Source organism: Panicum virgatum, chromosome 9N (assembly GCF_016808335.1).
Source record: "Panicum virgatum strain AP13 chromosome 9N, P.virgatum_v5, whole genome shotgun sequence".
NCBI classification, from domain to species: Eukaryota; Viridiplantae; Streptophyta; class Magnoliopsida; order Poales; family Poaceae; genus Panicum; species Panicum virgatum.
The window spans coordinates 57,429,028-57,443,569 of NC_053153.1; the positions used below are offsets into that span (position 1 = coordinate 57,429,028).

At 40.6% G+C, this 14,542-nt stretch overlaps 1 protein-coding gene across 4 annotated transcripts; it reads left to right on the forward strand.

Annotated features, from left to right (window-relative positions):
* The first annotated feature begins 1,036 nt into the window (after positions 1–1,036).
* Positions 1,037–12,026, forward strand: LOC120692766 (mechanosensitive ion channel protein 2, chloroplastic-like). Of its 4 annotated transcripts, none has more exons than XM_039976148.1 (14): positions 1,037–1,278; positions 2,695–2,864; positions 2,975–3,034; positions 4,519–4,676; positions 5,500–5,620; positions 5,716–5,810; positions 6,036–6,149; positions 6,771–6,831; positions 8,315–8,464; positions 8,536–8,646; positions 9,023–9,190; positions 9,298–9,411; positions 10,330–10,386; positions 11,126–12,007. In XM_039976148.1, the coding sequence occupies exons 2-14, from the start codon at positions 2,787–2,789 to the stop codon at positions 11,825–11,827; spliced, it is 1,989 nt and encodes a 662-aa protein (XP_039832082.1). In that variant the 5' UTR covers positions 1,037–1,278; positions 2,695–2,786; the 3' UTR covers positions 11,828–12,007. The 4 variants fall into 4 exon arrangements, with proteins under 4 accessions (XP_039832082.1, XP_039832084.1, XP_039832083.1 ...); XM_039976149.1 differs by lacking the exon at positions 1,037–1,278 and adding an exon at positions 2,049–2,271 and having other exon boundaries at positions 11,126–11,827; XM_039976150.1 differs by lacking the exon at positions 2,975–3,034 and having other exon boundaries at positions 1,063–1,278; positions 11,126–12,026.
* Positions 12,027–14,542: the final 2,516 nt, after the last annotated feature.

A 14,542-nucleotide genomic window follows, 5' to 3' on the forward strand; every position in this document is an offset into this window, starting at 1 on the left:
GATTTTTGAATTCCAGCCCGACCGGTCTGTGCTAGTGGTCAGACCGGTCTGACTCAGTGTGCTGCTGTTTGTAGAGTTTTTCCAGTTTTGCTTCCGCGGAGTTTTCTAGGGTGTGCTGTTGTGAGATAGCTTGTTCATAGCTATTCTCACATACCCTAGGCGAAGAGTTTTGTGGTGTTTTTGGGATATAGGCCGACGGATCGATTTCGAGAGAAATTTTGATCGGCTCCCATTCACCTCTCTCTGGTCGCCGGTTTCGGTCCCTCACCATGCGGGATAAACTCCAACCGTCTTGTGATTACCTGCTCCTCTTCACCTAAGCTGTTAACGCGTGCCTTGGTTTGCATTTTTGGTGGCAGCTGCGTGCCTTGGGTTGGTTTCTTTTGGTGCAAGTGATGTCTGGATAAAAAATGTCTACAATTGTATTCATCGTACTTCTGTTTTCCCCTCTGTGCAAGTGACGTCTGGATAAAAAAAATATCTACAACTGTATTCATCGTACTTCTGTTTAGACCAAACATAATCTAATTAGTTCGAACAGACTTGCTGCTGTAATATACTCACTACTATCTCCCTACTTCCACTTTTATTATAATCAATTCCTAAATTATGTGCTTGTCCGCGCGCCCATGCGCGCGCAAAACACTAGCTGAACATGGTTGTGGACCGAGTTCAGCACTTCAGGTTTTGGCCCAGGACTCGGAGCAAAATATCAAGCCGCTCGATCTTTCCTATGCACGCACGCACGCACTGTAAGAAAGGGAAGAGAAATTCATTCTTTCTGGCACACGGACACGGCACGCCGCGCCCGGACAAAAAAAAGAAACCCGACGACACAATAATGGACGCCACCGCACAGAGAGATCGGAGAAGGAAGGAGGAAAAAGGATGCGGAGAAACCGAACCATAAACTCGCGCGGCCGATAGGGCACCACGTGCGTGGCGCGGCCCGTCGCGCTCGCCCAGTCCTCGCTGTGTCGCCGCGCGCGGACGGCGTTATCGCCTTCGCCTTCGCCTTCGCCTTCCGCTCCCTCCCCCCTTCCTCCTCCCGATTCCTATTTCCCCCTCCCCCAGCCAACCCCCCTCCTCCTCCATTCCGTTTCTCCGGGAGGAGCCAGTCCCGACCCCCACGAATCCCACCGGTTCCCGGCGAGCTCGTGCGCGGCGCCGGGGCCCCGGGCGCCGCCCCCGCCCCTCCCCCGCCGGGCTCGGCGGCCGGACCGCTCGCCACCGCCCTTCCCGACCCGGCGCCCTCGGTCCTGCCCGCACTCTGCCCAGGTAAGGTGTTTCGGGCCGCCTGCGCGTACGCAACTCGTGTTTGCAGCCGTTTTCCTTGGTAATCAGCTGTTTAGTTAGACTTCACCAGCTGTTTAGTTAGACTTCACCTTGCGGTTCATGCTGTTCGCCCCTGGCCCTAGAGCCTGCGTTTGCAGGCAGTTCAACCGGAGGACTACTGTAGAGTGTAGTAACAGCTAACCGTAGGTAAATTTGGTTCGGCTAACTGCCACTTCTGGTATTTTTAGCACGGCTAAAACCATAAAGTGTTGATTGTGCTTGAGCAATTTGATATCAGACCAAGTAGCAGTGTGTTGGCTAGCTAGACTAAGATTTGCTACTCAGCATGTTGGTAAAAAATTCAGCAAGGATCTGTAGGGAATTAAAATTCTCTGGGGAAGGCCTGAAGCAAACTGTTGACAACCAAAATTGGCACTAACCGGTCCGACCGAGCGGTCTGATCGGTCGAGGCACTGTTGCCAGTCCGGCAGGAACCGACCGGTTTGACCGGTGGGTCTGACCGGTCTGACCGGTCTAGGAGGAATCCGACTGTAATTAAAGTTATTAATAGATTTAGATCTGTAAACAGGATTTCTTGCGGGGTAAGTCTTCCCCACCCTATAAATATAAAGGGTCACGGCCGATTGACGATCCAACCCAATCGAACCAATCAAATACATTTATCTTTATCGTTTTTACCTTTCTTCCTCCCTACTTTTCCAACCTCGACATGTTGTTGTTCTCTCGTCTCCATGGCATTTGAGGACGCCCTAGCTGGCCTGCCGAGCCTAGGGCAACCCTACGCGCGTTTGCCCCGACGGGGTCCCTCCCGGGTGAGCGTTCGTCGGATCGTCACCGTTCTGCACGGCGACCGGTCTGACCGGTCTGACCACTCCACGCAGGAGGTGCTGCAAGGAACTCCTCCTCGCACCGCGCGACCTAGCGCGATCGTGTGTTGGCCTGTAAAAGGCGTCAACACAAACCAAATATCACGAGGTAGTGTTAACATTTTTTTTGTGGCAGGATAAATAAGTTCCATAAAAGCAAACATACGCATTGCCTCCACATTGCCATTGTATTAATGGTTTTGTGGGATTATCATACTTGAGGATCTGAGGGTCTAATTTCCAAATGGCCAGAGATCACTAGTTGCCACCAGCATAAGACAGCCATAGTGCTATTGAAATTCCAGCTTCTATATTTTGCTGTATGATTGTAATATAGTGAGTTCTTCATCCCGCATTAGTTTCAAGAAGTACTTACTCTCGTATCCTTCTGCCATAGCCATTGTCTTGCTGATGATCCATCTCTGCAAGCAAACCAAGTGCTCTATAGTGTGAACAAGATCATAAACAGTTGAACTGACATTTAGCAGTTTTTAAAAAATAAGCCATTATAGTTGTTTTTTTTATGTTTCAGGTGTGTACATTAGCACATATGGCAAATCAGTGATTGATAGAAGACTGGCATTTGGTGGACGTGAATTTCGTTCGATTTGAGGTTTGCTTGAGATGGCAGTTGGTTTAACAGCCCAGCTGTTTCAAAGAGTGCCTGCTACTGATATATTTTGCCAAAGGAATAAACTTAGGGTACATATTGCTCCCTGTTTTTCTTTTTATTCATAGTCTTCTTTGTTGTTGTTTTACAAATTTCTCTCTATCTCTCTTTACAAATTTCTCTCTATCTCTCTTTTACTCAGAGCCCTGAAATGAGGAGTTCTCTTCCCTTGTCATCCACTTCGTTTCCTTCAGTTGCTGATGTACGTTTTTTTTTCAATTGCTAAGTTAGCAGCACAATTCAATCATTCTAAGACCAATTTAGAAGGGGAGGATTGACTAGTGATACTTCTTTTATCATGCTCTAGTGGAAGGCATCTAACTGTTCGTGTGCCCTTCTCCCCCTTCTCTTTTGTTTTTGAAATTTGAAAAATCACTCCCTTGTTGTGTATATTAAATATTCTTTGTGTAATTTAGTACAATCAATTTAGCTGGAGAAAATGGTTCTTCCAATTTTGTACATGGCAGAAGAGTTAGCGAATTAACTATTATTGTCTGTATCTCAACTGTAGCTGTACAGATAACTCTGTGTTTATCATGGTATTATATAAACCTATTTTTGTTTTGCAAAATTTGCTGATGGATCTAAGACCTAGTTTGAAAGAAGAGGCTTTTGCTCAAATTTGCTGATCTTTTTTAGACCTTAGTCCGTAAGAAGAGGCATTTGAGTGTTGGTTTGAGATTTTGAGTTTCATGAGCATACAGCTACATGCCATATCGCAAGGCTTTAGTCATACTCAGTGGGAAATACAATTGAACAATATTTTGCTAAGTTTTGTCTTTGAACTAAAGGCATATCTGCATGCCTTTTGATCGATTGTTGAAAGGTTGAGAAATGGGAAGTAACCAAAGTTTATAACTGTTATGTATTGAGCAGTGCCAGCATCCATCACATATGCTTAATGAAGCAACAATGTTCTTTATTAAATCATAGCTCTCTATACATATACTTTTGGGTGTTTGGAATGAAAATTTGTTGACTTCATGAAAATAAGTAAATAACATTTGTACTTTCGTTTCCAAAACTACTTCACAATATTGTATTTTATGGTTTTATCAACTTATTGGAATTAATATTATTTCAAATGCGTGCCGTGGAGACTGAAACCAGAAAACCTACATTTAGGTATCAAAGGCTGTATGACTGAATACCTGGCATACTTTATCCCTTGGAATATAATGTGTAATCTAAAGTCTTCTCTTCCTTCCATCCTAACTTGATTTTTGCCATTTGTTCCAAGGTAAACAGTTCTATGATATTATTGTTGTATGGATCTAGTTCTATTTTTTTCTTCTAAATTTGTGCCAGTACAACATATCTCTGAGGAGGTAGCTTTGGATAGGAGCACTTGGAGACTAGCTATCAACGTGCCTGAACCGTGACCTTTGTGTCTTGTGGGTTTCATCTCTATCCTACCCCAACTCGCTTGGGATAAAAGGCTATGTTGTTGTTGTTGTTGTTGTGCCAGTAGTCTAGTACAACGGTTAAGAACAGTGTTACCGAGTCCAGTTGGGGTGTGGGTCTCTGTCTCTTTGACTTTGCAAAAATTTTTTGCACATACTAAATACCACTTGGAATCTAACACTGTTATCACCTGTCGGTCTCCAACTGGACAAAAAGTTCACTGGTTTTGCTCCCATCATATTAGGAGTAACTCTTTTTTTCTTTTTTTTTCTTTTTTTGCAGAGACAAGACTGTTGCGGTCCTAATGTGTTGGAGAGTAACTACAGGCCCATGCTTTATACACCTAACAAATATAGATCTCTGGGCTTTAGGACTTTTGCGTTGCCAGTTCCTTTGCAGGAAAATCCTCTAGTCAAGAGCGCATCAGTAGCACTGATTAGGTAGTTCCCCTTGTACCATTAATTATTTATTAAGTTCCTGAATGCGGAGGATGTTCCCAACATCCATGATTACACTGACGCGGTAGAGCAAACATAAATACAGTAATTTTGATCCTTCTATTTTTGCATGACTGCAAAGTCAGTTAATCAGGATATTGGAGAACAATTGTCTAGAGTACATATTACATCTCACACTGTGTTGGTAAGGGGAGCATATAATAATATGCATTTAGTAGGGCGATGACTCATACCTCCTGTTACAAGTGTTGAGGTCTTCCGGTTCCTCTTCCCTCTTCAGTATCCTGTTGAAGTTAGATAATAAGAGAACAATGGTACTAAATTTGATGTTTTGGCATATGATGACACATATATACACCATATTGTAGTCCATTTTAAAATATTCATTACTAAAGTATAACTTGCGGATTAGTCTGCAACTCTACAAGTTAAACAATATAGTTTAGTAGCTAATTTGTTGGAATTTCAATTTGAAGCCTGGTCATGCTCTTGCACTGGCTACATTCCGTAGACAGTTTTAGTTGACTTTTTTTGTTCCTGGCATTTTTTCTTAAAGTTACTATTACACTCTATATGCAAATTCATTAGGTTAATGCTTGAATTGTCTGTTATGGTTTTAGTGAGCCAAATGTAAATCTGCCCATGGAATGGTACCATTGTACCTTCTGTAGGAGCGCATTGTACATTATTAAAAAATCTAAAAATTTCAGGATGGAACATTTTTTAATTTTTATTTACTTGAAAAACTGTCCAATTCTGCATGTAACTCATATTTTGTAGTAATTGTTTTTGTTTGCCTTGACAGGTCATGCGATGCTTTACTTGCAAATCCTGCTACTTCACTTGTGGTCCCTGCAATTGGAATTATTTTGTTTGCTCTATGGGGTTTTTTGCCACTAATGAGGGATATTAGAAACCGTTTTGATGTATGTTTCTGTTACATGCAACCATTCTTTTGATTTACATGATCATATATCCGGCTAGCTAAAAATATGGCAACTGTTCATAATGGATCTTGCAGCATGGAGGCAATTGGAAGAAGAGCCCTACATATTTAATCTCTTCATCCTACCTTCAACCTCTACTTCTCTGGACAGGAGCAACACTTATATGCAGGTATAGCTCCACCATATGTTTTCTGCAGTGGCAAGCCTATCTGCTTGATATTTCATTGTTGCAATCCTTTGGCCTGTTTGTAATGTTAAAATTCTTGCTGTTTCCCATAGTAATTGCCCTGCCTACAGTTCCTGCAAAATTTATGTGGTTCAAATGGGCTTTAACCCTTTGTAGTTTTTGTTTTCTGTTACTTATCTTTCTCTTTGTCCATGCAATGTATAACAGGGGTTTGGATCCAGTTGTGTTGCCTACAGCAGCAAGCCAAGCTGTGAAAACACGCCTGATAACTTTCGTGAGATCATTATCAACTGTCCTGGCTGTTGCATATATTCTCACAAGGTGCACATGCTACATTCTAAAAAAAACTTCAGGTGTTGTTTGCAAGTTGTAGCTTTATATTAGTCATGCTCATGTAACCTTCAAGGTAATGGCAAAGTCTACAACAACATTTCTAGACAGTTTGTATAGTCAAGTACTCAAGATAGCTGAGTCAATTGCAAAAGCACATGCTGGAACTATAATTTAGGCCATAATGAATCTAACAGCATCAACCTTAATACCTTATGTTGCAAGCTATTTGCATTTTTAGGTATTGATGATCAAAGCTAAAAAAGTTTGACATTGGACAATCCTAAAACTACTTATATTTGTGACCGGATGGTGTAATTTCAACATTGTTTAACAAGTAACTAAGGATATATTCATGTGGAATTATTTTCTTTGCTTTACCGAACATCTCTAGACGGAGTCAAGTCATTGAAATATTACTTGCGCTAAATATCACATATTGCAATGGAAAGATGTGCAGATCAACATTAGTGATTGCTACCCTGATTTGCATGATGTTGAAGGGGTCTGTATATTTTATGTTCTCTTGCTTGTATGATTGAGTTGGTTTGGTCGTGTTTAGTTTTCTTTCTTTTTTGTTTTGACATGGACATATTTTTTCCTTCTTTTTAGCTTGATTCAGCAGGTACAGAAGTTTCTCATGGACATGCGTAATCCCAATGATACAAGAAATGTAAGATCCTTATATAATAACAATCTACCATAGTTCTTTGAACTGTACCTTTTTCGTATGCAATTTGCTTCTCTTTATTCACTAGGGTCCTCCCCCTGTGCCAACCATTCATTCACTCACTCATAGCAACCCGTGGCAAACCGATTGTGCTATGTAGAACTCTCTTTATGTATCTTCTTGACTCCTATCTCTTGATCTCCAAATAATGGTTCAGGAGATGCAGGATCCAACATTACTTCTTGTTGGTCCAGTGATAAAGCCCCCCCTCTCTCCCACTCTAACACCTGGGTTTTATGGTCGGGTTGGCTAGGTGGGGCGCTCTAACTTGGTATCAGAGCCGAGGTCCTGGGTTCGATCCCTCCCGGCCACACAATTTTCGCTGCGCGATTTCTCCTGCGTCTCTCGTGTGCTGAGACCTACTGCGGGCTACGCCGGGCACTAGAACTTGCTACGGGCTACGCCGGGCTCGCACGCCGTAGGGGGAATGTTGGACTGAGGATAAAGGCCCCCACCCCTCCCACTATAACACCTGGGTTTTAGGGTCGGAGTGGCTAGAAGGGGGGGTCTAAGTTGGTATCAGAGCCGAGGTCCTGGGTTCGATCCCTCCCGGCCACGCAATTTCCGCTGCGCGATTTCCCCTGCGTCTCTCGTGTGCTGAGACCTGCTGCGGGCTACGCCGGGCACTAGAACTTGCTGCGGGCTACGCTGGGTTCGCACGCCGTAGGGGGAATGTTGGACTGAGGATAAAAGCCCCCACCCCTCCCACTATAACACCTGAGTTTTAGGGTCAGAGTGGCTAGAGGGGGTGGTCTAAGTTGGTACCAGAGCCAGGTCCCGGGTTCGAAACCCACCGGCCACGCATTTCTTCCGCTGCGCGATTTCCCCTGCGGGGTTCGCTGAGACTAGCAGCCAGCAGCCAGCAGCCACAGGCGCGGCGCGGCTCGCTCGCCGTAGGGGGAATGTTGGTCCAGTGATAAAGGGTGATAAAGGGGGGTCTAAGTTGGTACCAGAGCCAGGTCCCGAGTTCGAAACTCACTGGCCACGCATTTCTTCCGCTGCGCGATTTCCCCTGCGGGGTTCGTTGAGACCAGCAGCCAGCAGCCACAGGCGCGGCGCGGTGCGGCTCGCTCGCCGTAGGGGGAATGTTGGTCCAGTGATAAAGCCCCCCCTCTCCCCCACTCTAACACCTGGGTTTTATGGTCGGGTTGGCTAGGTGGGGCGCTCTAACTCTTCTTTTGAAACAAGTCATAACCAGGAACTAGCAAGGCAACCGAATCACATAATTTTGATGCCCAACATTTACTTGCTAGCAGCCTTAATCTCTATTTGTTAATTGTTATACTTCTGAGCGTTCTTTATTATATTTAACCTTACCAATTCTAGAAATAACTAAGTCAATGTATTCTTATTCTTAATATTTTTATCACATAATGCACTTTTTTCTCATGTTGCAGTGTTACTTATGTGAGATTGTTTCTGGCAGATGGGATTTGATTTTACCATGAAAGCTCTTTATACCGGTATTTGGATTGCTGCTGTTTCTCTCTTCATGGAGTTGCTGGGTTTCAATACCCAGAAGTGGATAACTGCTGGAGGTTTTGGGACAGTATTGCTTACACTTGCTGGTCGTGAGGTACTACAACACATTCTGCTGATAGGATTACTTTGTGCTATTGTGCTAATAGCAATCAAAATTTATTACAGATTTTCACTAACTTCCTCTCGAGTGTCATGATCAATGCCACACGCCCATTTGTAGTGAATGAATGGATCAATGCAAAGATAGATGGTGTTGAATTCTCTGGCATTGTTGAGGTCAGTATTATCATGCCTTATTTAAGTTCTCAATCTATTGTCTAAATATAAAATATTTGGTTCTGTTTCTCGTATTGTATGGCTAAAACTACATCATCTTTTATGATGTTATCTGTAGGATTATTTAAGGTATTATTTGTTTGTGCTAATATCAGTTGTATCCCCATAAAAGATCTGGTCAATGCTTCATTTTATCTAACTTGTATATCAGAGATGTTAGCAAAATGACATTTCTTACCTGATTACCTTTAGCTCCAGGTGGAGATTAGGTGCTAGGTCAAGGTTGTCGTACCCTTTTCTTCTTTAATATAATGATTCACAGCTCTCTGCATATCTGAGAAAAAAGATTGCTAACTTAAAGTGATTTGATTTTCAGCATGTTGGTTGGTGGTCTCCAACAATCATTAGGGGTGATGATCGAGAAGCTATATACATTCCTAATCATAAGTTTACAGTTTCTATATTAAGGAATAACACTCAGAGGACCCATTGGCGTATTAAGACTTATCTTGCTATAAGCCACATGGACGCTGGAAAAATTGGGGTAAGCACAACTATGAATTACTTAGCATAATCCATATCTCTTGTCTATTCAACCTTTTTCTAGTGTATTAAATAGACTCTATCTTAGCCATGCTTTATTTTCTTCAGATTATTGTTGCAGACATGAGGAAAGTGTTGGCGAAAAATCCACATATAGAACAACAGAAGCTGCATAGAAGAGTATTCTTTGAGAAAATTGATCCAAAAAATCAAGCACTTATGGTAATTCCTTACAATGAGTAGTTCCATCTTTTAGTTTAAGTACTATCACACGATCAGTTCTCACTAAGAACTGTGTGGTCAGCATTGGTACAACTTTTTAGGCATAATAACCTTATTGAGCTGTCTGCAAAAGACCTCCCTCTCCTTATTGTTATCTTTGGGCTTTTTACTGTTTTTTAGAAGCCACTTTACTGTTAATATTACCTATAAAACTTACCTTAGCTGTGCAAAATACCCAGTGCTTCAAGGCCATTTCATTGTGTCTATCCTTTTAGAACTTATGCTAGACAGGGTGCTTGTTTCTATAGGGCTGTAGCCTGTATGTATGCTGTCTCGAGTCGATATCAGTGCTGAATTTAGCTACCATTCTACCAACTTGGTTCAAAATTATCCATAACAACTTGGTTCAGATATGCTGGTCTTATTTCTTAGGGCTGCTTAGATGAGAGAGATTTCTCTAGGAAAGATTGGTATTTAGTGCATGTTAAAACTGAATCTTCAAATTGGATCCAAACCCTTCCTGTACAAACAGGTCCTTAGCGTTTCAGCGAATATTTTTCATTATCAAAATCTGACCATGTTCTGATATTTAAGTTGGCCTGCTTTATGATATCCTCCTTGTCAAATAGGTCCTTAGCATGAAATCCAGTCTGTTCTGGTATTTAAGTTAGCCTGCTTTATGGAATAATGGCATTAAAAGGACCAACCTATTGGCATTTTTTTGCTTTCCTTTTGTTTCCCATTAAACTGTCGGCTTGCTTGCATGCAAATGGTGTCAATATCCTAGTTTCTTGCACATTTATCAATCTTTATACATTCTTTGAATACTACTCTATCTTTCATTCTATTGCTTTGAGTTTCAATGTTTCATATTCACCACCAACTCAGTTCATTTCACTTTTGCTGTGTTTCTTGTAGATTTACATATCATGTTTTGTGAAGACATCACGTTTTGAGGAGTATCTCAATGTCCAGGTATTATGTCTATCCATTGCAACATATTTTTCTTGCAAGAAACCCTAGGATATGTTCTATAGGCATATGCTTATGGTATATGCTGAACAAGTATGTTCTGTCACTCATGACCATTATTTTCTAGCATGTTCTTCAAATACTTGCTCATATCAGTAGGAACAGTTATGGAATAGGGTACTTTCATGATATCGCCGATTATGTGTCACTGCATTGGTGCTTTCAGAGCTATTTCAGTTTGGGGAGTTCAGTTTCCTATATCATGTCCATTATTGTCAACAGTTATCACGATGACATAAATAGGAAAAATAAATGTAACCATTTAACGCTACATAATTCTTGCAAAGAAAAGAAAATTATAAATGCATTTGGCATAAAACTCTATGGCTACCTTAGCATGTCCTAATGTTGAATCTTGAACCCGATATATTTGGTTTTACTTGAACTCCGTTATTGATTATAACTGCAGAGGATTTCTGAACTGATCGGATTCCTTTCAACCTATTATGCATCAATATCGACTTTTTTATATGGGAACCTATTCAAGGGCTGTGCCTTTTTTTTTAATCTTGACTAAACTTCCTTGTAGAAGGCTAGAAGCTTAGGATGCCATTTCAGCATGCCATGCATTTAAATCAAAGTATTTCATCTGGATTTTAAGCTGCATTTAATATGAACTAGGACACATAACGCCATACTAAAAAATAATTAATAAGACTTTTCTATGTTCAAAATTACACAGGAAACTGTTATGTTGGATCTTCTTAGAATAGTTGGCCATCACAAAGCAAGGCTTGCTACCCAAATTCGAACTGTTCAGAAATCATATGGCAATGCAGACTTCGATAACATTCCTTTTGGAGAGGGCATGTATAGTCGCGTCGGCGGGCGTCCACTTCTGATTGATACATCTGCAAGGATCAGTGATGATAAGGCCAAACCTCAACCGGTATCATCACGTGACGAGCAGAAAGTCAAGACAAACAGTTCGGTAGAGGTCAAGTCTTCACCAGAAAACGCTAGTTTAAACAACTCTGAAAAGCAGGATCAGAAAAAATCGGTACCTGAAGATGCTTTGGTGAAGAACAAGCAGAGTGATAATGTGAAGCCAGTAACATCATCTTCAGATCCTGTTACTTCAATTTCTAAGACTGGTAAAGGGAAGACACATGAACCTGAGGCCACTGAACGCCAGGATGGTTCCGTGTCCATGGCTAATCCGAAGAAAGAATCTAGACCTGCTTTCGAAGACAACATTGTTCTGGGCATTGCTCTTGAGGGCTCCAAGAGGACACTGCCTATGGAAGAAGGAAACCCTTATCTATCACTATCTGAGACTGAGCCAGACACCGGAGATGCTGCTTCTTCATTGAAAGACGAGATAGCACAAGGCCCGAAACTTTCAGGTCAGGAGAAGGCTGACCAGAGGAATATAGATAGGTGATCTGAGTTCAGATTCAATCTTTGTGAAGATTTGTCACCAAGCCTACCTTTTTTGTGCGCTTGTGCAAATGGGATCTGTCACACATCATTGTGCTATAGGCTTTGCAAAAGATGCAAGTGCTTTACTTACAAACATTCTGTACATATTATGTTGTTGCTGATTTAAGTCGGTTTTTGCATACTTCCTCTGTCCAGAAATATAAGCTATTTTGATTTATCCTAATTCAAAGTTGTCTATGTTTGACCAAATCTATAGAGAAGAATATTAACATCTAACACATCAAATAAGTAATTGTGAAAATATATTTTGTAATGGATTTAAATATTCTCATTTAATAGTTAAAATATTAAGTTTGGCCAAATTTATAGAGAATAATATTAACATATAACACATCAAATAAGTAAATTATAGAAATATTTTATAATGGATCTAAATATTCTAATTTGGAACTCAAAATATTATTACTATTATCTATAAAATTGGTCAAATTTAGAACAGTATGAGTTTGGGGTTAGTGCAAACTAAAATAGTTTATATTTCAGGATGGAGGGGGATGCATCAGCATGACCTGCTGCAGCCGTCGTTTCCTCCATGTTTGCTTGAACTTACGTTAGCGTTAACATCCGCTGCGAGCTGAAGAGTACATGTTTGATGCTCGGCAATATGCATGGGCCGGCAAGTGTCATAAATTTCACCCTGCCAGATTGGTTTTGCTGATTTGATTAATTGCTGGCGAGCCTCATTATTGGGCCACAATAAGTTCAAAGCCCGTTTGGAACACATTAATTTCATGAAAGGCTTAGGGGACTTGGGCCATGGTAATTTTAAAGCTTGTTTGCAACGTTAATTTTTCAAAAGGCTCTGGGACTTGGGCCATTGATAGGTTTAATGGTTTGTTCGGTAGAGCTCATAGAGCAGCTTACAGACTCAATTTAGAAGAAACTCTATCAAACAGATTATACAATTTTGTCAATTGATTATTTGAAATAAACTAAAGGGTTAACCTATAGAATCATAAAAAAAGTCACTTTTTACAGTGAATCAGAAGCGGGAGAAGCTCTACCTACCGAATTGGCTCATAGGGTCCACATGAATAGAAGCTATTTTGACATGTACTCCCTCCGTTCTGAAATGTAAGTCATCCTGGGAGTGTTTTACTGTGTCTAGATTCATAGAATGTTCAATGAATCTGGACATACAGTTTGTCTAGATTCAGAGAATGTTCAATGAATCTGGTAAAATACTAGAATGACTTACATTTCAGGACAGAGGGAGTACATATTCTAATATAATACTTTTATGTGAAAATGTTTTCCTAACAGGTAAACTTTGGTATTGGAACATTTCTTTTCTCTTATCATGGGCCAATTTTTTCCAACTAGAATAACTTTTCTTTTAAGGTTACATACTACAATAGTTGGTTTCATTGTGAATAAACACATATCATTTTTATATTACCAATCCATCTATGGTCAAAGTTTAAAAGGTTCGAGTTAAAGAAAATCTAAAAATAGTTATATCAGGATGACTTCCAATCGCAAGTGTGAGGCGCTAACGTTCGGTGTTGAAGTTTTCTAGCATAGAGTTAAAAAGTTTTTAAAATCCATTGGTTATTTCTCAGTTAATTTTTAGATCAAAGTCTTGCAGTGAATTTGAAAATTTGGTGAAGAAAAAGAGATATACGGATCAAGAGGGTTCAGGGCTAGAGCGACGTGGGGGAGGAGGACGGGGATGTGGAGAAGCAAAGCAAACACCGAAGATGGATGAGATGGAAGAAGGGCAAGGAAGAAGAGAAATGGCACCCGTATCAAACGCCAAAAGGGTTTGCTGATTTCAGTTCTAGCATGTTGGAGCAGACTGCCGTGTGCAAAAGATCAAGAATAAATGTGCTTGATTGGAGGCTTGGAGCTGCCGACGTACTGTGAGGAAGCCAGCTAAGTGCATGCTGCGGGTCTAGAATTTGGGAGGTGGGTATTCAAAATTTTAAATAGTGAAAGAAAATTTGATAGTCCAAAGTACATGTAGCACATAATTAAGTACCGACAAAAAAATGTTCATAATTTAGAATTATTCATCTTATAGATAATATACGTATTAAATGATCAACGTATTAAAGTGGGAACATATGAAATAAATAGACGATGAATTTCTAAAAATAATAAATAGCATTTAATAAGGTCAGTCTCAATGGAGTTTCAGAGAGGGTTTTATGGTATTAAATATCATCAATTTTGTTGACATGGCAAGAAGAGATTGGCCTAACTGTGCACAGTTTCAGAGATTGGCCATCTAGCACAGTTAACTAGTTCCCAGTCTAGATAACTATGCCATGAAACTGTGCACTGAGATTGGTCTAAGGATGCATACAAATTACAAGTAACTTTTAAGTTCCTTCATGGCTTGAAAATACTTGATGATGTCCTCATCTCGCTGCTTCAGGAGGTATTTTGCTTGTTAACGGTACTCTATCCTTGAAATACTACAATCTGCATCTGACTTTCATTATTAGATGAAGTAACAACCTCTAACTCAGGAGGTTTTTTCTTTGAAGCAGCTCTTTGCAAGAAAGATTTCAAATCAGTAATGACACTACCACTCTTCTTACTTTTCGTAGTTTAGACCTACAAATAACAAATTACAAGTATTCAAGTTTTAGAAAGAAAAAAATTCCTCACTACATTCAGCATTGCTGCTAATTTTTCACAAATTCACAAA

Excerpts from the sequence above, each read along its gene's own strand:
- LOC120692766 (XM_039976148.1), top strand. The coding sequence starts at position 2,787 with ATGGCAGTTGGTTTAACAGCCCAGCTGTTTCAAAGAGTGCCTGCTACT. Across the intron at positions 4,677-5,499 it reads GCATCAGTAGCACTGATTAG|GTCATGCGATGCTTTACTTG; the intron begins GTAGTTCCCCTT and ends TTGCCTTGACAG. Across the intron at positions 5,621-5,715 it reads ATATTAGAAACCGTTTTGAT|CATGGAGGCAATTGGAAGAA; the intron begins GTATGTTTCTGT and ends TGGATCTTGCAG.